The following is a 23,836-nucleotide window of genomic DNA, read 5'->3' as shown; positions in this document are numbered from 1 at the left end:
GTCATGAGTCATGGAATACCAGTCTCTTGAGAATTGAAGAGAAGGTTCACCCAGTAGAAAGATACATAGTTTATGTGAGCAGGTTGTAAAACTTTCTAATTTTTTCGCAGAAGTGGAGTAGAGGATGTCATTAGAGAAATGTGTGACTGATCAAAAAAAAAAAAAAGGATAGGTCATTCATATAGCACTAGAGACAACTGAGGGGCAACCTGAATGCTATATTGATATCCACACTATCAAGAAATCTAGAGGAAGACCCCCAGCATATTGTTTAATTAGTCATAGATTTATGGAATTACATTGAAATGAACAGGAGAACATTAACAGGTATTGACAGGTCACAGTATTGATTGCTTGAGGGAGTAGCTTTATTGAAAAGATCACAGATCCATAAAAATAAGGAGTAATATAAAACTCCATTGGTTATGGCAACTTGATGCCAGACATAGAGTGCTATTTTGACTGAAGAGACTTTGTGCTCTAAAGACAGATCTCTGCTACGACATCAGTGGGTCACCTAGAATGGGTAACACATAAGCTATTAGCATGTATTGACTGATTTGTTATGTTAGATTTGTTATTCACATTTGCTAGTTGTTAACTGTTGCTCTGAAGGGAATAGGAAGGATTGTTTAAAGGAGATGAAAACCCAGAACTTGATGCTCCTTAGTATGAACATCATGAGAACAGTATTTAGGATACAGGATGAGGAACTAAAATGAGTGATACAAATGTCTGATACAGCTTTCACCCACTTAGCAAGTTTGCTTAAGACCTAGCTGTATAAATGGATGAATTTATTTTAGATAATCTTTTTTTTTAATCTTTTTGCTATACACGGGATTGTTTCTGTTATGTCCACTGTTTAGGGAGTAATTAGGCCATTGTAACTACAAATGGTCAGTTCCAGATATTTAGTTAAAAGTACATTGAAGGGGGGCCAGGTGGCTCAGTGATTAAGAGCACCGGCTCCAGTGTTGGGATGACCTGGGGATCAAATCTGGGCTCAGATACTTAGCACCACATGCAGAAATAACTGGCCGTGTAACTTTGAGCAAGTTACTTAACCCCGATTGCTTTAAAAAAAAAAAAAGAGTACATCAAGTTTTTTCAGTGAGCAGTAAAAGATCACCATATGATAGAAACAATTTGTAATACAATTTGTAATACCCAGAGGAGAGCAACTTCTCAAACACTTGACCCGTGACATATTTGCAGCATTCAGTATTGTACAGTTGATTTGCTTGCTGATGCTTCCTTTCATCAAACCTATTTTTATTTCCTTTGATATCTATCTCCATAGTAACTAGGTAACTAGTCATTTACATATTCACTGGTTTGACCTATATTCATCTATTCCTTTTTACCTTTTTTCCCTTTGGTCTGTTTTAAGGTTCTAACTCTGTTTGGGTAGTTTATCATTTTTTTCTCTGTTTGCTTTCTAACCCCACTGCCTTAATTGTACTCTAATTCTACTTTGTAGTTTGATCTACCTCTCTCTGCCTTTGCAAAGTGAACCTGTTGAGTTGTGGCATAAACAAATGATTCTGTTTTTCTTCTATGTCCATGTTTATATGATGCCATTAAATCTGGCTGCCTTACAGATAAAATAGAAACCATGATAGAAAAGTTAGGTATGAGGAGGAAAAAAAGTCATAAAGTTTCATTTAAAAGGGCATTCTGAGAAGATGGTATAATACATCAGAAAATTCCAGGCTCTCCAAATTTCCTCCACAAACAGAACAACACCACAAAATGAACATAGAGCAGCAGAAATAAAGGGGTAAAGCATTTGTCTTCCTAAGACAACTTGAGAGGATCTCAGAAAAGACAGGACCTCCAGGGGTTGAGGTTTGGTCTGAGTGAAATATAAACACCTTCAGGCCAGCTCCCCTGAAACAGCAAACAATAGGCCCCAGTGAGGAGGAGGAGGAGGTGCAGCAACTCCTGGAAGCAGACTAGGCCTTGGGAAATCACAGCCTCATGAACTTTCACCTTCAACATTTTTTTCTAATGGTAGATGGCTGAGTGGGGGAAAATTGGGGGACCGTGGTATTTCCGGACACCAGGCCTACGGGTACTCACCAGAAGTGGTCCTTGGCTGTTGCCATGGGCTAGAGGCAGGCACCATACCTCAGTGAATGCAGTAAAGTTACTGAAGGGAGCAAAAATGTTTTCAGAACAGTGTGACTGTGGCACTAACTATGGCTTGAAGTAGGAGAGGAGTGCTTGAGGTTGAGCCCTCTGAGACACAGTTCAAAAAATAACAGTAAAGGGGAGGACCTGAGGCTTGAGACACCATTACCCACAACTCAGAATTAAAATCTGACTTCAATAATAAGCTGCAAAAAGTAAAATAGGGGCGGCTAGGTGGCGCAGTGAGTAAAGCACCAGCCCTGGAGTCGAGAGGACCCGAGTTCAGTTCTGGCCTGAGACACTTAACACCCACACAAAAATACTACCTGTGTAACCTTGGGCAAGTTACTTAACCCCAATTGCCCTCCAAAAGGCAAAAAATAAAATAAAAATGAGAAATCAAAGGAAAAAGAACCAGACCATAGTTAACTACTGTGGTATAAAAGAAGATGTGGGTTCATTTTCAGAGAAAGATAGTGAGGTTAAAAGAAAAAAAGCTACTTCTACACCAAAAAGTAATGTCAAATGGTCACAAGCCCAAATATAGTTCTTGGAAGAACTTAAAAAGGAATGCTAAATTAAATAAGATAGATCAAGGAAATTTTGGGGGGACATAGAGCAATCCAAGAAAATTATGAAAAGAAAGTTAAACAGTTGGGAAAAGGTCCAAAATCTTAGGGAAGAAAAAACCTCTTTGAAAACTAGAATTGGGCAAGAGGAATTGAATGACATTATAAGACACCAAGAAATAATAAAACTAAGAAAAATAGAAGAGAATCTGAAACATCTCATTAGGAAAAACATGATCTGGAGAACAGATTGAGTAGAGATAACATAAGACTTGCTGGACTACCTGAAAGTGATGTTCAAAGAAAACTCCCCTGAAGTTCTAGAACAAACTCAGGAGGAAAACTTACAGGAATGTCACAACCAAGTTTCAAAACTCCCAGGTTAAGGAGAAAGTACTGCAAGCAATAAGAAGAAAAAAAGTTTAAAACTTTAGGATGCAAAAATCCTAAATAAAATACTAGCAAAAAGATTACAATATATTACAAAGATAACACATAACCAAATGGAATTTATACCAGGAATGCAGTGATGGTGTAACATAAGGAAAATTGATTATATCAAAAATAAAAGTTTTTTTTTAAAATCATATCAGTAAGATGCCGAAAAAGCTTTTGATAAAGTACAACACTCATTTCTATTAAAAATACTTGAAAGTATAGGTGTAAACAGATTTTTCCTTAAGTTGATAAAAAGCATTTATCTAAAACCATCAGCAAACATTATTTGTAATGGGGATAAGCTAGAAGCCTTCTTAGCAAGATCAGGTAATTGACAAAAGATGCCCACTATCACCAGTGTTATTCAGTATTGTGTCGGATATCCTAACAATAGCAATAAGAGGGGAAAAAAGAAGAAATCAGACTATGGAATGAGGTAATAAAACTATCTCTTTTTGCAGATGTTGTGATGATATACTAGGAAAACCCCAAAGATTCAACTAAAAAATTAGTTGAAACAATTTTAGCAAAGTAGCAGGATATAAAGTAAACTCATATAAATCATCAGCCTTCCTAAAAATAACAAACAAAACCCTGCAAGAAGAGATAAGAAGACATACCTAATTTAAAGTGTCTAGACAGTATAAAGTACTTGGGAGTACACCTGCCAAAACACCCAGGAAATATATAAACAAAATTATTTAAAAAAAAAACAACTTTTTATACAAATCAGATTTAAATATTTGGAGAAATATTCATTGTTCATGAGTAACCAGGGCCAATAGAATAAAAATGACAATTTTACCTTAATGTCATCCCAATTAAATTTCAAAAGTAAATTTTACTGAACTAAAAAAAATGAACAAAATTCATTTAGAAGAACAAAAATTCAAGAATATCGAAGAACTACTTTAAAAAAAATGTAAAAGAAAGAAATTTAGCAGTACCAGATCTTAAACTATATTATAAGGCAATAATTATCAAAACTATCTGGTACTGGCTAAGAAATAAAAGGTAGATCAATGGAAGAGAGTAGACCTATAATTTATAGCAACAAATATAATAACCTTGTATTTGACAAGTGTAGAGACTTAAGATTTTGGGAAAAGAATTCATTATCTGGTTAAAAAAATATTGGGAAAACTGGGAAGCCATCTGGCAGAAATTGGGGCTTAGACCAATATCTTATACCATTTACCAAAGATTAAGGTCAAAATGGATTATTATCATTTGAAAATTTGAAGAACATGGAACTTATTATCAGACTTATGGATACATGAACAATTTATGAATAAACAACAGATAGGGAGCAGATTGAAGTATGAAATAGTTTCAATTACATTAAATTTAAAAAGTTTTGTAAGAATAAATGTAGCCAAGATTTTTTTTTAAGCAATTGGGGTTAAGTAACTTGCTCAAGGTTATATGGCCATTTATTTTTTGTGTGGGTACCAAGTATCTGAGGCTGGAACCGATACTGGGTCTCCTGACACCGGGGCCGGTGCTCTTACTGCGCCACCTGGCTGCCCCTATAGCCAAGATTGAAAGGAAAGTAGAAAATTGGGGTGGTGGAGGGGGTTTTATAAACAATTTCTCAGATAAAGGTCTCATATCTCAAATATATAAAAAGCTTTGCCAAATTTATAAGAATATGAGTTGTTCTCTATAAATGGTCAAAGGATATGAACAGGCAGTTTTTTAATGAAGAAATCAAAACCGTTTATAATCATATGAAAAAATGTTGTAAATCATTATTGATTAGAGAAATGCAAATTAAAATAACCTTGATATGTCATCTTACACCTATCACAGATTGGCTAAAATGATAGAAAAGGAAAGTAACAAGTGTTGGAGGGAATGTGGAAAAATTGGGACACTAATTCATTATTGGTGAAATTGTGAACTGATTGGAACTTTTTGGAGAACAACCTGGAATTATGCCCAAACAGTTTATACTCTCTGCTTATACCCTCTGATCCAGCAATAGCACTATTGGGTCTGTTTCCAAAGATGACTAGGAAAAAAGGAAAAGAATCTAATGGTTCTAAAATATTTATAGCAGCTCTCTTTGTGGTGACAAAGAACTGGAAATGGCAGAAATGTTCATCAATTGGGGAATGGCTGAACTTGACTTACCTAGTGCTGAACTGGCTCAGAGGCATTACAGATGGGCAGAGCCTGAGGACAGGCTTTCTTAGGGAAGTACTTGAAGGGATTTGTGATGTTAGGGAGGAGTGAAATGAGAGAGAGATGAAGAGAGACAAGTAAGGAATGAAGATCTCAGAAGGGCCCCTCCTCCTTTCTTCAAAAAGTTCTATATTTCTACTCTGTTGGACATGGGGCCTTTTTTATGAGAGGTAAGGGAGAAGGAAAGAGGATAGCACCTATTACATGCCAAGCACTAGACTAAGCGCTTTACAAATATTGTTTCATCTGACCCTGACAGGGACTCTGTGAGGAAGATGTTGTTTATCCCATTTTACAATTTAAACTGAGGCAAACTGAAGTTGTGATTTGCCTACGGTCACATAGCTAGTAATAAGTGTCTGAAGCTGGATTCTAACATCTGAGTCTGACAACTGAGTACTGTTGTAGGTGCCATGGGGCCTGCATGTTTGGCTATGATGCACTAAGCAGCTCTCCAAGTCTGTAGGTTTCAGAAAGGGTGTCATTCTGTTGTATTGATAGGAGTTCCTCATACCAGTGAAATTATAGGTATCCAGTCTCTATCCCAAAATAATTGATATTTACTAAAATGGTTGGGACTCTAAAGAAAAAAATAAAACATATGATTAAGCATTTAGATCTGTCTTGCTAAATATTAACAGTGTCCTTATGTTGCTGTGTCAGACTGGAGTACAACATTAGGGAAATAGAACATTCTTGGAACAGCAAACAGGTCAATTTGGTAGGAATATAGAGTCAGTGAGACATAATAGGAAGTAGGTCTTTCAATATGAGTTGGAGCCAAGTTGTGCAATGGGCTTTAAAACCAAACCAAGCAGGTTGTATTTTATCCCAGAGGTAATAGGGAACTGCTGAAGTTTCTTGGTCTGTGGAGTGGGTCAGACTTGTTTTAGGAATGTCACTTTGGCATCTGTATGGACAGTGGTTTGTAGAGGATAGGGACTTGGGATAAGGATGCCAGTTAGGAAGCTACTACAGAGGATCCACCTGAAAGTGGGAAGGTATTACTAGAGTGTTGGCCATGGGAACACTGAGGAGGGGACAAATGTTGTGGGAGTAAAATCAGTTAAGAATTGGTAACTGATTGGATATGAAAGGTGAAGAAGTATGATGTGTTAAGAATGACCCTGAGGTTATGAACCTGGGTGGCTGGAAAGATGATGATGTTTCAACAGAAACAGCAAAGTTAGGAAAAGGGATGGGTTTTGAGGGAAATATAATCAGTTTTCTTTTAGATGTGTTGAGTTTGATGCGTCTATAGGCTATCCTGGGGCTTTTATCCAGCAAGCAGTGGGTGGTGTCAAACCAGATCTCAGGAGAGAGAAAGGTTAAGGCTGAATAATCAACATATATTGATGATACAGCTGATATTGCTGCTTTGTTGATGCTAATACAGTGACGTAGGTACCAAGACATCTTAGTTAATGCCTTGCTACAAACCAGACACCATCAACATCAGTGGAATCAGAGTTAAATCAATAGTCTTGTTAGGTCAGCTGTATATAGATAGCCATGTGTTATGGGCCAGAGTACTGGTGGAACTGGGGAGATTTGAGTTAACCTCATATTCCCATAAAATCAGATGAGACTGTTGTGAGTGAAGAAGCCACATAGTAGATCTGAAGCAATTTGAGTTACCTTTGTACCAGTAGAGTTGATTTGGGATCCAGCTGTGGGTCCTTTGGCAAAGAAAACTATAAAAACAGGTTTTAGGACTTAGGGAGCTTCTGAGATTCCAGGGAGAACTTCCTCGTCAACTACTTTTAATTCCCTTGCTGCTATATTTTACTTGCTTTTATTTTTGCTTTTTAGCCACCTTGAGAACTGCTTTTACTTTAGGTGAATGAGTGGGATTATTAAAGAGAATGGTTGTTTCAACCCTTGAGCATGACTGGGACATCTTGGGTTATTAACTGGATAATAGTCCACTTTCCTACTTTGCTTTGATTTTATAGACCAATTTTCTTAAGGAAGATAGGAAAACTCTGTTAATATCTTAATTGGTCCTCTTTTATCTTCATTATTCAAGGTTTGTTGGAGACTGATCCACTGCATGAACCTGATGAAGAAACCATCTCTCATATTGATCTTAGTAGTATGATATCCGAAGAAGAAAGAGAAGAGTTGAAGAGTGAACTAGTTAAGGTAAGCGCAGTCATATTTCTGCCTCTAGAACTTGTGAGTTATTATTAGTACAATGAAGTTCACACTATAATTATTTTGTCCTTCACTTAATACAATTTTATAGATTAGTATACTGTAAAATGAGTCATTTTGCCAGAATAATTTGCAACACTTGTTGTCCATTGTCAGGTTGACTACAGAGGTAAAATGAATGGTTGAGCTGTTTTACAAACAATAGTAATTAGTTGTACATTTGTACCCTTTATTATACTGTGAAATGATGAATCACTGAAAGGACTATGGAATTCATTCAGAATTATGACTTCTGGCATTGGTGCTCACTATCCTTTAAAAAAATCATCCGTGTTTTAGGTCAACAGTTGCTTAGAGTATTTGAAGGGTATTTTTTTTTCTTAAAACAACAGAATAACAAGTTGTGCCCTTTTTAACAAGACAACAAAAACTTAGGAGATGCAATTCATATTGGAGAACTAAGCCTTATGGTTAATTAATTAAAAGGCCCTAGTAGAGGACAAAGTTCATGAATATACTTAAAGTTCAGGCATATATTTAAAATATTAAGTCATCACATCTGCTCACCCAATATAGTTTCAGAATAGACATGGCCTAGAAGGGAGGGAGTTTTTGTATCTGTGACTTGGAAAGTTTGAGACCTACAAAAATATTTATGACAGCTCTTTTTGTGGTGGCAAAGAATTAGAAATTGGGGGAGATGCCAATCAATTGGGGAATGACTAAACGAGATTGTGATGGAATACTATTGTGCTAGAAGAAATGGTAAGCAGGATGTTTACAGAAAAACCTGGAAAGACTTATAGGAACTGATGCAAAGTGAGCAGAACCAGGAAAACAGTGTACACAGTAATAGCAATATATTTTTTTTTTAAAGCAATCGGGGTTAAGTAACTTGCTCAAGGTTACACGGCCACTTATTTCTGGGTGTGGTGCTGAGTATCTGAGTCCGGATTTGATCCAGGTCATCCTGACACTGGAGCAAGTGCTCTTACTCGCTGAGTCACCTGGCCGCCCCAGTAATAGCAATATTGTAATGATGATCAAGTGTGAAAGATTTAGCTACTCTGATTAAAGCAGTGATCTGCAATAATTCCAAAGGACTTATGATGAAAAATGCCTTCCACCTCCAGAGAGATTAATGGATGAAGTCTGAATGTAGCTTAAAGCATAATTTTTTTTTCTTTCCTTATATTGCTTACCTTTTTTTGTTCTTGTTTTTGCAACATGGCTAAAATGGGAATGTGTTTTGGCTGATTTTACCTGTATAATTTATATCATAGTGCTAGGGGAGGAAGAAAATTTGGAACTCAAAATTTAAAAAGAATGAATATAAAAATTAAATAATGTAAAAGAAAAAAAGAATGAAAGTTTGCGACCCATGCTATTGTTTCACCCATTTATGTCTTCTGTGTTACTACCCATCATAGTTTTTCCCCCCTGAAAGGCCCTTGTTGTCCCCTGGGTAGAACTGCAAAGTAGGTGAAGTTTTTTTTTCATGCCTTCTCTCTTTAATATCTGTAACCCCTTCCTACCTTCTAGTATATAATATGTTCTGTCCTTCAAGCACCCAGAACCTTATGAATGTCTTCTGGCTATGCAAAGCACTCCACTACATCTGGAATCCAAACTCCTAGGCTACTAGATCTCAAGTCTAAGGAAACCTAGTTATAAAATAATTTTTAGTAAATTGTGACTGTAATAGACTTAATCCTTTCAGGGATTGTTTGCTTTCTTAAAGGGGAAACTTATTAACCCAAATGTGCCAGTAATTAGTTGAAAGTTTGTGCGGAACATTTTTAAGCAAGGATTGAAGAGTGAGTCATTTATGTCAGCCTCATATATTGAGCCTTCCACAGACTATATACTTCATCCCATACAACTACCCACCAGGTTCAAGCTGTTGGGAATATGGTAGGTGGTTTGTGAGGATTCTTGTTTAGGGAACAAAATCAAATCAGTGTTGCTATTGATACTTGAAGAATAATCTCCTTTCCCATGTGGCTCCATAATTGCCTTGACCAAAGCTCTATTCACTGGATTCTTCTCCATATAAATGTTTTCTCTCTAATACAGAACTTGTTAACTTGGGACCCATTTACTTTTGGGAATAGATTGAAGGGAGTCTTGAATTTAGATAAGAAAAAAACCTACATATTTATTTACAGTAATCCATGAACCCTTTTCAACAACAACAAAAATGTGTTGTGGACCCTGGAAATTTAGCATTTCTGTCTGTTATTTAAAAACATTTTTCTGAGAAGGGCACCAGATTGCTGAGGTCCAAGACATGAAAAAGTTATCATTCCCTATTCTAGTAAATTATAAGATTTTTGAGAATAGGGGCTAGCTTGCTTTTTAATTTGTAGCTCTAGTGCTCAGTACAATGTCTGGCTTTTAGTAGGCACTTAATAAATGCTTTCTTATATGTGAAGTAGACCTTCCCAGTGCCCATTGCCACTCTGAGCCTCTACCTCTCAAGTCGTTACGGGTAAATTAGCTTATCTGGCTTCCTAGAAATGTAGACTTTGTCTTCTGACACTGAGAATTGAGTAAGCACTTAATAAATGTTTGTTAAGTTGAAATGAATGAAACAGAACAATTTTAAAGACCTTGGGAACTTTTCTCATATCTTCTCAAAAACTGAATTTTGTGTTTATCCTTTTAAAATTTTTTTAAAGGAGTGGTATTTTGTTATTTAGCAAAACTGATCATTGTGATTTTACATATAGTGAATCCTTATTAACAGATCTTCTTAATTGCATCATTAGTCTGTAAGCGCATTCTAACATGGTTCTAAATGTTTTTAAATGCTTTAATTGCTATTAACAGAGTTGGTCTTTCATGCCATGTCATCATGACTTCATGAGAGGAATTAATCCATTACCCTTTGGAACTAGTCCCTTTTTAGCCTATTTAAGGCTGCTAATGAGAACACAGGTTTACTGTTTAGGACTAGACTTCACTGTGTCCTAGTCATTCATCGTCTGTTTGCATGCTATTGTGTGCATTTCTTGGAGCGGTTTCACTGTCAGTTTTTAAGTGGCAGAGTCAGTATTAGGACCAAAGTCTTCTGACTGCAGGGTGCTTAGTTTTTTTCCAATGGTACATGCTGCCCCTTGGACTAGCCCCTCTGGTATGAGAGTTTGCCAGTCCTTTTTCAGGGCCTTCTCATCCACCTTTGGTGTCCAGCTGACTCTCACCTGTGCCTCCAAGAATCTGTAGCATGTGCATCAGCCACACCTCAGTAAAACCATCTTTGCAGATGGGCTAAACCAAGTAGAGGGTAACTGACAGTCCTCTAACCCGTAGGTGAGGTAGGGGGTGTGTCCACCCCAAGCATTCACCAGTGGAATGGGTGAATGAAAAGAGTTTGTTCAGATGGCCATGAAGATGGCTATGGCTGAAGAGGTGCTGTGGAGTGCTTAGAGCTTGCTTAGACATCAGAGACACCGAGGTCATCCATTGCATCCTAGGCCCTTGCCAGTCATCCTGACTTTGGTCTTGCCTTCTGGACTTCAGTGACTCTGGAAGAGAGAATAAGGCTGACGACTTTGTGCAGCTCTGCCACACTTAAATCCAGTTCCCATGCAAGTCAAGATATCACCCCATGATGTTATTGGTCCTCTTTGAAAACGAAAAACAAACAGCAACTGTGTGCAGATGGGGCCTAGGGGAGGAGTGTGTGTCATTTAGCACAGATTTACTTTGGAAAAAATAACACATAATGGGCATGTTGGACTGATGTGAATCAGTGGGGTCAGCCTTAGATACAAAATATAACCTGAACCTAAGAATTTTAATGAAGAATAAAAAAAAAAAACTACCTGTTTAGATAAACTGAGGACAAAACTTTTCTCCTTTTCTTATTACTACTTAGATCACACTATATATAGGATCTAGATGTCATTCATTCCTTCAATACATATGTTTAATTGCCTATTGTATGTCATGCTGGTCTCTAGGGATGCAGAGAAAAAAGTGAAATAATACCTACTCTCAGGGAACTCGATTTATATTGTAGGAGATGGGAAACAAGATGTATACAAACATTTCAATGTAAAATAGAGAAAAAAGTAATTTTGGGGTGGGAAGTAGAATTTTTTGTCTTTTAAGTTATAGCAGATATGTATCATGTACATAGTACAGATATTAGACAGTCATTTCAACTCATGAGTTTCTTACTAATTTTTTTGACAGAAAATTTACAATTTCTAACCAGTCAATAAACATTTATTAAGCCCCTACAATGTACCAGACATTGTGCCAAGGCCTGGCATACAAATACGAAAAAGACAGTCCTTGATTAGGAGCTTACCATCTCATGTGGGAAGCAGAAAAGGTCAGGAGAAAGGAAGGTAGCTAGAAAGAGGGTATAATGGAGAGGTCTAAAGGAGTGCATCCAGGTGGGAAATGTGGAAATGGTGGGCCTGAGCACTTTCCTTAAGTGGAGGTTCTAGGAGAGACTCTTTACTCTTACCTTCCCATTGGAGGGGCCCCAGGGACAGAGAGGATTTATGAGGTGTAATCTTGCAAGATGATGAGGTTCCTGGGGGCATGATGGAGAAATCCAAAGGAGTATAGTTGGGAGGGAAATGAATCAATGAATATTGATTTCTAATCATTACATTAAAGTATCTGAGTAGGTTTCAACCTTAATGTATTACCAGAGTGCTTAGACTTTCACAGTGGAAGCATAGGAATGGAAGAGTCTCCAGCGAACAATCCAGTTTAGGTCCTCAATATTGGGATCCTAAATTTAGATCCAAAAGAGATCTCAGAGATCATCTGGTATCATCTCTTCATTTTACAGATGAGGACAGTCTCATAGTGGTTAAATGACTTTTTCAAGGTCACACACAAACAGTAGTACATGCAGAGTCAGGAACCCAGGTTCTCTGATGTTAACTAAACTAGTCAATGAAGGAAATACTGTGATTATGATTTTCTTAGATTTTAGCAAAGCTTTTGATAAATTACCTCATACTATTAAATGATAATATCTTCAAATAGATTCAGAACTAATGGAATGGTGTAGCAGCAAGCACCCCAAGCGTCCTCAGGGTTTGCCGCCAATACAGGTTCTTGGATCTGCTTTGATAAAGGAAAGCAACTCAAAATGGGTTAACAAGCTTACTTTAATCAGTCAGACCATATATCGTTTACCTTGTTCAGGGGAAAAAGTTCAGCACCCCAAACTTCAAAATATACAGACAGAATTATCAAGACATTAACAGATCAAGTAGACAGCTTTCCAAACTGTCCAACCATTACATCCATACCCAGTCAACATCTGGGTTTCCACATCTGAGTTTTTCAAAGCTGGGGGACTCTCAACAACGGCTTCCCAGAATTCATATCAAATCACAGAACACTTCTCAAAGTGAGTCCCAAAACAAAGCTACACATCAGGGCTTATATAGCCTTCTCCTGCCTCAGAGAATGTAACAACCTTATTGACTCACTGGCCAATCAAGAAGTATCTACTGAAAAACAAGCCTCCCACCCCAGGCTTCAGGTGCACTTTAGCCTAGGGGCAGGGAAGATCTTCCAAATTTGCATTCCCATTACAAATGGCCAGACTGAAAGAATGAGTTGTTAATAGTTCAGTGTCAGCATGCCAACAGTTCTTGCTGGAGTTTCCCAGGGATCTGAGCTAAGGCTTTAAAGTGTTTAACACTTTTATCAGTGACTTTGATGTAGGTATAGGTAACATACACAACAAATTTGCAGATGACACAATACAAGAAGGGATAGCTAACATAGTAGATGAGTCAGGATGCAAAAAGAGATTTTGATAAGACTAGATCATTGGACTGAATCTACTAAGATGATATTTAATATGAATCAGTATCTTGCGCTTGGGTGCAGAAAATTATCTTCATAAGCATAGGATGAGGAAGCCATAGTTAAGACAACAGTTACTCAGAAAAAGATAAGGAGGATTTCAGTGGATTCACAAATTCAATAAAAGCTGGCAGTGTAACATGGTAGCCACAAAAGCCCATTTGATCTTTGGTTGCATTAAGAGGGGCATAGTGTTCACCAGAAGAAGGGGATGATAGTCCCATTTTATTCCACCCTCATCACACTTTATCTGGAGTGTTTTTTTTTAAGAGCAATTGGGGTTAAGTAACTTGCTCAAGGTTACACAGCCAGTTATTTTGTGTGGGTGTTAAGTATCTGAGCCCGGAACTGATCCCAGGTCTCCCGACTCTGGGGCCGATGCTCTTACTCACTGTGCCACCTGGCTGCCCCTTTAAAACAAATGCTTTTTTTTTCTTTTTTGGCTGCTTTTTGGAGGGCAATTGGGGTTAAGTGACTTGCCCAAGGTCACATGGCTAGTTTTGGTGTTAAGTGTCTGAGGCTGGATCTGAACTCAGGTCCTCCTGACTGCAGGGCCAGTGCTCTATTCACTGCACCACCTAGCCACCCCCATCTGGAGTTCTTATACTATTTGAAGAGTCTTAAGTCCAGTCGTATGTACATCAGTTAAGAGAACTCTTCTTACTAGAAGAGAAAAAGCCTGGGGCCTGGGGTGGGAAGACTGGGTAAATGAAAGTTACTTTCTTCTGAAGGATTGTGATTAGATTTGTTCTAAAGGTTTTGTCCCAGAATATCAAACCTAAACAGTGATTGGTAAAGTGACTAGTTAAAGCTCCACTTCAGCAAACAATTCCAATAATTAATACTGTCCTCAAGGGGGATGGCCTTCCTAGTGAGGTGGAGGGTGTCCCCCTCCTTGAAGGTCTTCAAGCAGAGGCTGGACAACCATTATAGAGTATATTACAGTTACGAGCTCGTCCTCTCCCTCTTCCCCTCTCTGTCTCCCTTTCTTCCTTTCCAAAGGAAGCTAAATTTTGATGACTAGAAGCAGCCAACTTAACTTGGGGTTTACTGGCTAGATTCCTTCCTTCCTTCTTTCCTTCCTCACTCCTTCCGTCCCTCCCTCCCTTTTTCTCTCTCTCTTTCTTTTCAAAACCTTAAACCCAGTTCACTTGCAAGCTCTCAGATTGGATCACCATAGGTTCCTGCCCAAGCTCCACTTAATGCCTGTATTTTAGGCCCTCCAGGTTTACAGTGAATGTCTGTGATCACTGTTTCTCTTTGGTTTGTTTTTTCTAATTAAAGGGGCCACCCCCAGCCTCACTTCTTAAAGAGGCCTATTCACTAAAAGGGCATTATCTCGCTCTAAGTTAGTATGTGAAAAGGCCTTAGCGTAAAAGGGCCAGGGTCTCCCATTGCATCCTGGGCCATCTCCAGTCATCCTGACGAATATCTGGTCTCTGGATCCAGATGGCTCTGGAGGAGAAAGTCAGGCTGGTTACCTTGCAGAGCCCTCCCTCACTCAAATCAAAGTCAACTGCAAGTCATATCATTATTTCCCAGATGCCATGGTCCTCTTCGAAAACAAGGACAAACACAACAATGTTATAGTGGAACATCCTTTTGTATGTGGCCAGGACAAAGTGGTGACCAAAGTTCCTTCCAGGTGTCAAATTCTGTGAAGTTGTGACTCCATTGCTGTAATAAAAATCTTTCCATCATGCTACACTTTTCCTCCAAAACATGCCCTCGGCATGTTTCATTTTAGCTTAAATTTCCAGGAGTCACGACTGCTACTATTTTCTTTGGGAAGATAACCCCACATGATATTTTTATAACTTTTAAGTTTGTTAAGGATGTTAGGACCTTATTTTTTTTTCCTGTGTAAGGTTCTCTCCCCCATTTCTCTTGCTTTATTGCACAATATGCATAGACTGTGGTAAGACCCAGCTTTTCTTAAAGTAAGATTTTCAAATCTCAGTCATCCAGGAGATATCCTGGAATTAAAAAAAAAAAACAAGCTCTGAGGGCAGAGAAAAATAACTATTACAAAGGTGTTCACTTTACTCCTCAGGGAAGATGGAGCTGACCTAAGATCCCCTGACTTTAAATTATCTGTGAACTAAATTTGGAGACAAAAAAATAATCTTCAGTTATCTGAAAAAAATTATTTTAATAACTCAGTGATGCTGGATTAATTAGGTTTTATTGTATTTGTTTTTGCAGTTCTTTTTTTTTATGTAGCTAATTGCATTTCCCCAGTTCTTATGCTGACTCTAATTTTAATAAGCCTTTGATTACTCTAAGTAATTATATACATATCATGTCACAACATAACCATATAACAATGTGGCTACCATTAGTACATTTCCCTTGCCTTTCATAGGTTCTGGTTTGACAAAGATAGTGCTATTGACTTACTCATAATGACATGCTTTTGAATTGTGTTTTCTAGTGGGGTACTGATCCTCATTTGTCGCAATCTCCAGCAATCAGTGGTGTATATTTTCAAGATAACTGGCTTGGGTTGGTACTAGTCTGTGGTCAGAGAACACGGACAGTAATTGATTGCCAATCAAATCTTCAACCTCAGACTAATTAGAACTGTCTTCTAACAAATTGAGCTAATTAGGTGGATTGCATTGTCTTCCTATTTAATACTATAACACCTTTGATGGGATATACCCATCCTTTCTGGGCTGGCTTGCTCAACTGAAATCTGCCTTCACACTGGATTCTCAGAGGAGGCTCACCACCGTAAAACTACACTCAGGCCTTCACTGGGGAAGCAAAGAAAGGCAAAATAATCCCTGCTCTCAGGAAGCTCACAGTCAAATGGGGAGAAAATGTGAAAACAGCTATGTACAAACGGGCTAGATACAGGATAAACTGGAAATAATTGACAGAGGGAAGGCACTATCATATAGAAGGATCAAGAACACCCAGACTGTCATAAGATCCTAGGGGGTAAAAACCCTGTTGTGGAGGAATAAACTTCCTCTACTCATCACTGTAGCTCTTGAGTTCCTGTGGATAAGCTTCTGTTTACACAACCCCAGCAATTCATAATGACGACACACAAGATTTTAAACATAACCATTTACTTAACAATAATAATAGTATCACAGATATATTTATAAGTAAAATGCAGGGATAATAAACACATTATAGTACACACATTAACCTGGGTCATATGCTAACCGCCAATGCATTCTTATTATATCTTTGGGAAAGAGTCAAGGGAAGCACATGAATGAGGGGACGTTCCTATGCTCAGGGTAATTCACAATCCAATAATTATATGCTTCAGTATCCTCTTTCTGCCTTAGGAATGGTCCATAAATGTTCCTTAATGAACATAGCTTATGTATTAAACTGATGCTTCCACTGCTTAGCTGAATTGATCCAGCTGTGCTTGAGTAATGTCTTACTGAATTTGACATCTCAGTCAAATTAATCACTCCACTGGATAATTTCTCTGATTCTCAGCTTCTGAGCTGTCCTCTCTTCAGCTGGACTCAACTTTTCAATGGCAGCTGTAGTTTCCATCACTTCCAAATTCAGGCTTAGAAAATACCCTCAGATGAATGAATGTTATGCTCTTTTAGGAAAGGGCAACAACCTTTATCTTAAAACTGGGAAAAACTTCTACAACTCTTCTCCTTTGCAGGCTTCTTTCATCACTATCACCTCTCAGCAATAACAGATGACAGTAAAATTCAGAGTCCTCTCTCTCTCTCTCTCTCTCCCCCTCTCTCTGCTCTTCATTTCCTGCAAGATAGCAGAGCATATTCTTTCTTTCCTTCTTCCTTTCTGCATCAGTAGTGGTAGAGAACACTCCCAGATCTCACTGGACAACCAATCTATCCAGCAACAAGTGATAGAATAGTGTTAGTGTCTCTCTTTAACTCATTTCTTAAATCTATCCTTTCATCTGTCATTGTCTCTGTTTCTGTGCTTGTGTGTGTATTTCTCTCTCTGTGTCTGTCTCTTTCTCCCTCCCCTCCCCAGTACATTCTGTAAACAATATCCCTTTAGCTTATTTTATAACTATCTTCTGTCTATGATCAGTTAAATTACTTTTGTCCCATAATCATAAATGGTTCTGGTGTCTTTATACTCCCAGTTGTTAATCTGCAAGTTCTGTATTTCTTTAGTTAGTCATATACAAATCACTGAAGCATACCATGCTCTCCATTCTCATATTTTATAGCTTATCCAATTCAAATGAACAACTGCTTTCTTAGAACTCGGAGTCAAACTTAACTTTCATAACTACTTTTCTTAGAACTCTGAGCAAACCTATGCCCTGAAATAAATGAATTGTCAAGGCAGACTTAGCTAAGCAATTGCTTTTCTCAGAAGCAGACATGTGCCAGAGAAGTGAACTGATTCCCTTAAACTAATAATATTGTTTTGGAGAGCCAAAATAACACAGCGTTGATAGGATCATAGATCAGAAACCTGGAAAGGGACCTCAGGGACCATTTAGTTCAACCCCTTCATTTTACAGGAGAAGAGTATCATACAGGTGTTATTTGAAGTCAGGAAGATCTTTATTCAAGCTCAGTTTCTGACACCAAAATGCCAGCTGACTGGCTATGAATAAGGCATTTAATCTTTTACTCCAGTGCCCCAGGCAACTCTCTAAGAGTGTAAAATATAGATGAGCTGCTGATTTGCATTGGTGGTGGAATTTCCCATTTCAGGAAATTAATTATACTGATCAAATCACAGGTCCAGACTAAAAAAACCAGAACATCCCATGTATATGGAGCTGAAGCTTTGTTCTACCATCAGTACAGCATATGCTTTCAATTGTTTTTCCAACCTATAGGCTTTCCAAACTCTTCACTTTCAAGTTCTTTTCCAGAGCTAAAACATGCCTTAGAATAACTGGTTTGAATTTATGAGAACCCTAATTGTAATGGAATCAAACAATCCTCAAGCATTATATAGGGGAGACTTTAAAGTGATATGAATTTTTTAAATTAACATAACTTTAAGCATCTAATTGTTGTTTCCTTAAAAACCATCCCCATGGGATGCTATATACAAGTGTTTTAGTGACACTGCTATTACTCAGAGCATTTTCAGACAATTTATTCTTTTGAGATAACCTTCGGAGCCTGATACTCATTCTTCCAAAGATCCAGGTAAAAGCATTAACCACAGAGGGTGGGTTTTCTTTGTGAAAACAACTAAATGTCATTTGTGAATTAAATGGCTGATAAAATATTTTTATAGAAGGAGTAATTTTATTATTTAAAGTAACTATGAAGAAGAATAGCTAGTAACTATCTTAGTGCTTTGAGCCACTGGAGCCAGCCTGTGCAGAAAACATAGCGTGTGTGTGTGTGTGTGTGTGTGTATTCTTGAACAAACCAACTTTGTTTTGACAAGACTAATGTAGACATCAAAGCTTTTTTGTTTCTTTACTTTTTTTTCTTTTTGCAGGGGGGAAGGCTGGGCAATTGGGATTGTGACTTGCCCAAAGTCACATGGCTAGTGAGTGTTAAGTGATTTGAACTCAGGTCTTCCTGACTCCAGGGCTGGTGCTCTATTCACTGTGCCACCTAGCCACCCCTGTTTCTTTTCTTAATGAAATCTTACTGCAGCCACAATTTTACGTGTCCTGAGAAAGTATGGGAAACTGAAATATAGGTTCTTTCACACTAGCCTCATTTTTATTTATTGATGTGTTGACTAAGTATCCTAATAAGTATCCCTAAGTAATGGAATAAAAAAAAAGAAGCTGGATGTAAATCATAACTAGAAATATTGAAGTTGAACTTAGGAAGAACTTTGTCATTAGGAGTTAGATGTCATTAGATGAATAGTATAGCCCTTTACCATGGAATAATGATGACAATAGCTAGAATTTATATAATGCTTATAGGTTTCCAGAGTGTTTTAGTAAAAGAAAGGCAATAAGCATGTGTGTTTGTACACACATAGACATACATATGTACATATAACATATATATATACACATATACATGTAATTTCATTTATTTCATATTTAATGTTATTTCATTTGATCCTCACAGAAATCTTGTGAGGTTAGATGTTATTATTATTCCCATCTCATAGACAAGGAAAGTGAGACTGAGAAAGATGTTGTGGATTTATCTAGGGTCAAACAACTAAGTGTCTGAGGCAGGAATGGAACTCAGATCTCCATATCTGAAGAACCTTAAGTACAGGATCTTCAGCTTAACATAAAGATAAATTTCCAAAGCTGTATGAAGTGAAGTGGGCTAACCTTAAGCAGAGGCTTGATGATTACTTGCATGGAATATTTAAAATCTGGTTCATGTTTGGTGTGTTTGATTAGGTGACTTCTAAAGTGTATCAGCAATGCCATATTCACAATGCCTATAGAGATTACAAATATGCTGATATAATTATCCATCACAAAATACGTCATGTTTGCCATATGGGGAAATAAACTAGAAAATTTATTAAGATACCAAAAGACTGAGTCCCAAAACCAGAAAGTGAAAGCCATCACAGTAGTTATGACATTGGCACAGGTAGATAAAGTAGAAAGCACCCACATTTTCAAGCCTTTAAAACAGAACAGGCTACCTCAGGCAAAGGACCTCCTCTCCCCACACACAGCAACCACCCAGCGTCCTGGAAGCACGCTCCCAGCAGCTCCGGCCCCTGGCAGTGCTCAGCCGGAGTCCTAACTCAAAAAAAAAAAAAAAAAGGCAACCGCCACCAACTGCCAACCGCAGGACCGTTAGCTTGGCTTTTCACTTTCTCTTGCTCTGCTATGTCAGCACGTCCATGGGGCATGGGAGATCTTTAAATCCCATAACCCTTACATTCGGCCCCAAGATCTTTCATGTCCCTTACTTGGCAAAAATACAGTAAGAATAACTGGTGTTAACAAAATTTCACAACAATATAACAAGAATAGCACACAATAAACACAAAAAACCATATTTTAGGGTGGGGCTTGAGCACAAGCTCCCCATCATTCCCCCCACCCCGAACAAATGGGGCCCCAAAATCTTGTGGTAAGGGGTGAAGATCTCTTCTTCTATGGCTACTTGCTGCTGAAATCGGATGTAGAGCTGTCCCTGTCCTTAGGGGTCCCATTTGAGAGGTCAGTTCTTAATATGCTTGATGCCAGGTCCAAGGGTGACACATCACAGTTGCAGACAGGGGGTGACATCCAGCTTAAGCTATCAGGCATCTACAGATGGAGGGTACCAAGCCTGTGGAAACAAATCTAACAAACAAGGTGAACAAACAAAAAATCAAGAAGAAGCAAAGAGACAATAACCAGACTATTGTAGCCTCACTTACGGTAGAATAAATGATTTAAGGGTACAATTTTGTAATCATCTTCTCCAGAATAAACAATAGTTACAGTGTTATCCTTCCCATATGCTATAATCTCTGCAGCCTTTGGAACATCATCTGGCTTCCGTTTTACCCATACTTTAGCTCCTGATTTTATTCTATCACTAGAACCAAATCCTTCAGTTCCTGTGACAGTTATTTTGGAAGGAGGGTCAGTTTTTACAAGTGGCATTGTTTTACAAGGAACAATAATCACTTGAACTATCCTATCATTCTTGTGAATCTGTATGGGCCCCTCACCTAAATTCTGGAATGTTACAACAATTTCTCCTTGATAATTAGAATCTATTACTCCAGCCAATACATGTATTCCTTGAGCTGCTAATCCTGATTTGGGTAAAATCTGTCCAAAGTGATTTTTAGGGATTCTTATGCATATCCCAGTGGAAATTTTTCTGACTTCTTTCCTGTCCAACCAAAAGTCCTCTAAACAATGTAAATCATACCCCACCGAACCAGGTGGTCCTGGGTACGGTGCTGGGACATCTGGCCTCAAGGTCCAATACTCAATATTTGGGATCTTGTGTGTTTGTTGTTTTCTAATTTGCAGATTGGGGGTCATCATTCTGGCTAGAGGTGTACTTCCTCCCAATGGTCTATTATTCAAATTACGCAAAGCCATGAACAAATTATCCTTCCAATGTTGATATGAATTATTGGAACTTAACTTCCTCAACTGTTCTTTCAGTAATCCATTCATTCTTTCAATTAACCCAGATGCTTCTGGATAATATGGAATATGATATATCCATTCTATATTGTTTAGTATACAATACTTCTTCATTTCATTGCCTTTGAAATGTGACCCATTGTCACTTTGAATCTGCATTGGGGTTCCATAATATAGACTTATGAGATCTAGGGTTTTACAAGTGTTTTTCTGGGTTGCATTCTTATAAGGACAAGCTACTAGTACACCTGAATAGGTATCAACACAAGTACATATAAATCTGCATCCTTTATCCAGTGGTAGTGGACCAATATAATCTATTTGCCAGATTTGGGCTGGGACTTTTCCTCTTGCTATCTCTCCAGTTACTACCCGAGGAACAGTTCGCTCCTTTTCCAATTGACATATATGACATTCTTCTGCTATCTGTTTTAACAGTGAATGAGAGATACTAATACCTCGATCTTGTGCCCACTGGTGTGTGGCCTGGACCCCCAAATGGCCTGCTGTTTGGTGGACCCATTTTGCTAATACCGGATCATCAGTTGTTGTCAAAGTAGGAACAATACGTTCAGTAGCAATCTTTGCCAGTCGATCAGCATGAGCATTGTACTCACGTTCTGGTGTGGTGGGGGCCACGTGAGCATCTACATGAAAAACTGACAAGTCAGTGACCAAAGACATGTTCCAGATATCTTCCCATAATTCTTTGCCCCAGACTTGTTTACCATGAATTTCCCAATTTTCATTTTTCCCCATGGGCATCCATGTAGCTAACCCATTAGCTACCGCCCATGAATCAGTGAATATATGACACTGTCCTCCTTGTTCTATTTTGATGGCTTGATATACTGCCATAAGTTCAGCATATTGGCTACTTGCACCTATCCCAGTACTTTCCAAAGTCCTTCTAGTACATGGGTTATAGGCCACTGCTTTCCAATGTCTTTTTTGCCCCAAATATTTTGCTGTCCCATCAGTAAACCATGCATGTCTCTTTTGTTCCTCAGTTAATACATCATATCCCTCATTCCATTTTACAGTGGACTGTACCAACCGTTGCTTTGGCTCAGGGGGTGTGTCACTCCTCTCAATTTCTATGTTTGCTATAGATTCATGCAGAGCAGAGACTCCGCTTTTGCCTGTTTTCGCTCTATTTTGAATATACCACTTCCATTTGATTATACTAGCCTCTTGGGCATGTCCAATTCTGTGAGAAGCTGGGGTACTCATTACCCAGGTCATAATTGGGATTCCAGGTCTTAATATCACTTCATGGCCCACAGTCAGTTGTTCAGTCTCCACCAAAGCCCAATATGCAGCTAACAACTGCTTTTCAAAAGGTGTGTACTGGACTCCAGATGAAGGGAGTTTCCTATACCAAAATCCCAAAGGTACATTTCGGCTTTGTTGTTTTTGCCATAAGCTCCAGTTTGCATAATCATCTTGTACAGTCACTTGCAATTCCACTGGACCATTTTGCATGGGCCACAAATCTAGGGCCAATTGTATGGCAGCCTTGGCTTCTTCAAAAGCTTTACTCTGGTCAAGTCCCCAATCGAATTCATATTTCTTCCGTGTGACTCTATATAAAGGTTTTAAAATCTGTCCCAAATGTGGAATGTGGTGCCTCCAGTATCCAAACAATCCTATGAACTTTTGGGCCTCCTTCTTATTGGTAGGGGTAGGAAAATCCTGAATCTTTTGTCGGGCTCGAGGAAGAATCTCCCTTAGCCCCTTGTTCCATTGTATACCCAAAAACTTCACATTCTGAGCTGGTCCTTGAACTTTTGCAGGGTTAATTTCCCACCCTTTACTTTTCATATGCTCAATTAGAAGGGTCAAACTCCTTTCCACTACTTTCGCATCTTTTCCCTGTATCATGATATCATCAATGTAGTGGGTAAGCTGTACACCAGGTAGCTTTAATTCATCCAACTGTTCAGCCACAATCCTGTGACAAATAGTGGGGCTATGTATGTACCCTTGTGGCAAGCGAGTGAAAGTATATTGTCTACCCTGCCAAGTGAAAGCGAAGTGGTCCCATTGTTTAGAGTCTATTGGGATGGTGAAGAAGGCATTTGCCAAGTCAATAACTGCATACCAAGTCCCATCATATTTCTGGATCCTTTCTATTAAGGTGATGGTATCTGGAACAGCAGCATACAAAGAAGGAGTCACCTTATTCAACTGTCTATAATCCACAGTCATTCTCCATGTCCCATCTGATTTTCTTACTGGCCAGACAGGATTATTCCATCTTGTGGTTGTAGGGACTAACACTCCTGCTTCAACATATTCCTTTATAGTAGTGGCAATTTCATCTTGCCCACCTGGCACACGATACTGTTTTAAAGTAATTACTTCAGAAGGTTCAGGTAAAGTGATTGGGTCCATTTTTAGTTTTCCCACTAAAACTGTATTAATTAATTCCTATCTTCCTCACAGCAAATTGGTATCTTCCTTCAGGTAAATT

The 23,836-nt window shown here is 38.3% G+C and overlaps 1 protein-coding gene across 6 annotated transcripts in view; it reads left to right on the top strand.

The window, feature by feature from the left end:
* Positions 1-23,836, top strand: part of TPD52L1 (TPD52 like 1) — a 163,307-nt gene that overhangs the window by 75,919 nt on the left and 63,552 nt on the right. For all 6 annotated transcript variants that reach the window (XM_069077479.1, XM_069077480.1, XM_069077476.1 and 3 more), the window contains exon 2: positions 7,360-7,475. In XM_069077479.1, the coding sequence (XP_068933580.1) occupies positions 7,360-7,475 (116 nt within the window). The remainder of the gene's footprint in view (positions 1-7,359; positions 7,476-23,836) is intronic.

The sequence above is a fragment of the Petaurus breviceps genome, unplaced genomic scaffold (assembly GCF_028583685.1).
Source record: "Petaurus breviceps papuanus isolate PSGF00001 unplaced genomic scaffold, PetGlider_PUasm1.0 90977, whole genome shotgun sequence".
NCBI lineage: Eukaryota > Metazoa > Chordata > Mammalia > Diprotodontia > Petauridae > Petaurus > Petaurus breviceps.
Note: the sequence above shows the minus strand (reverse complement) of the source record. Positions and strands in the feature narration are given on the sequence as shown.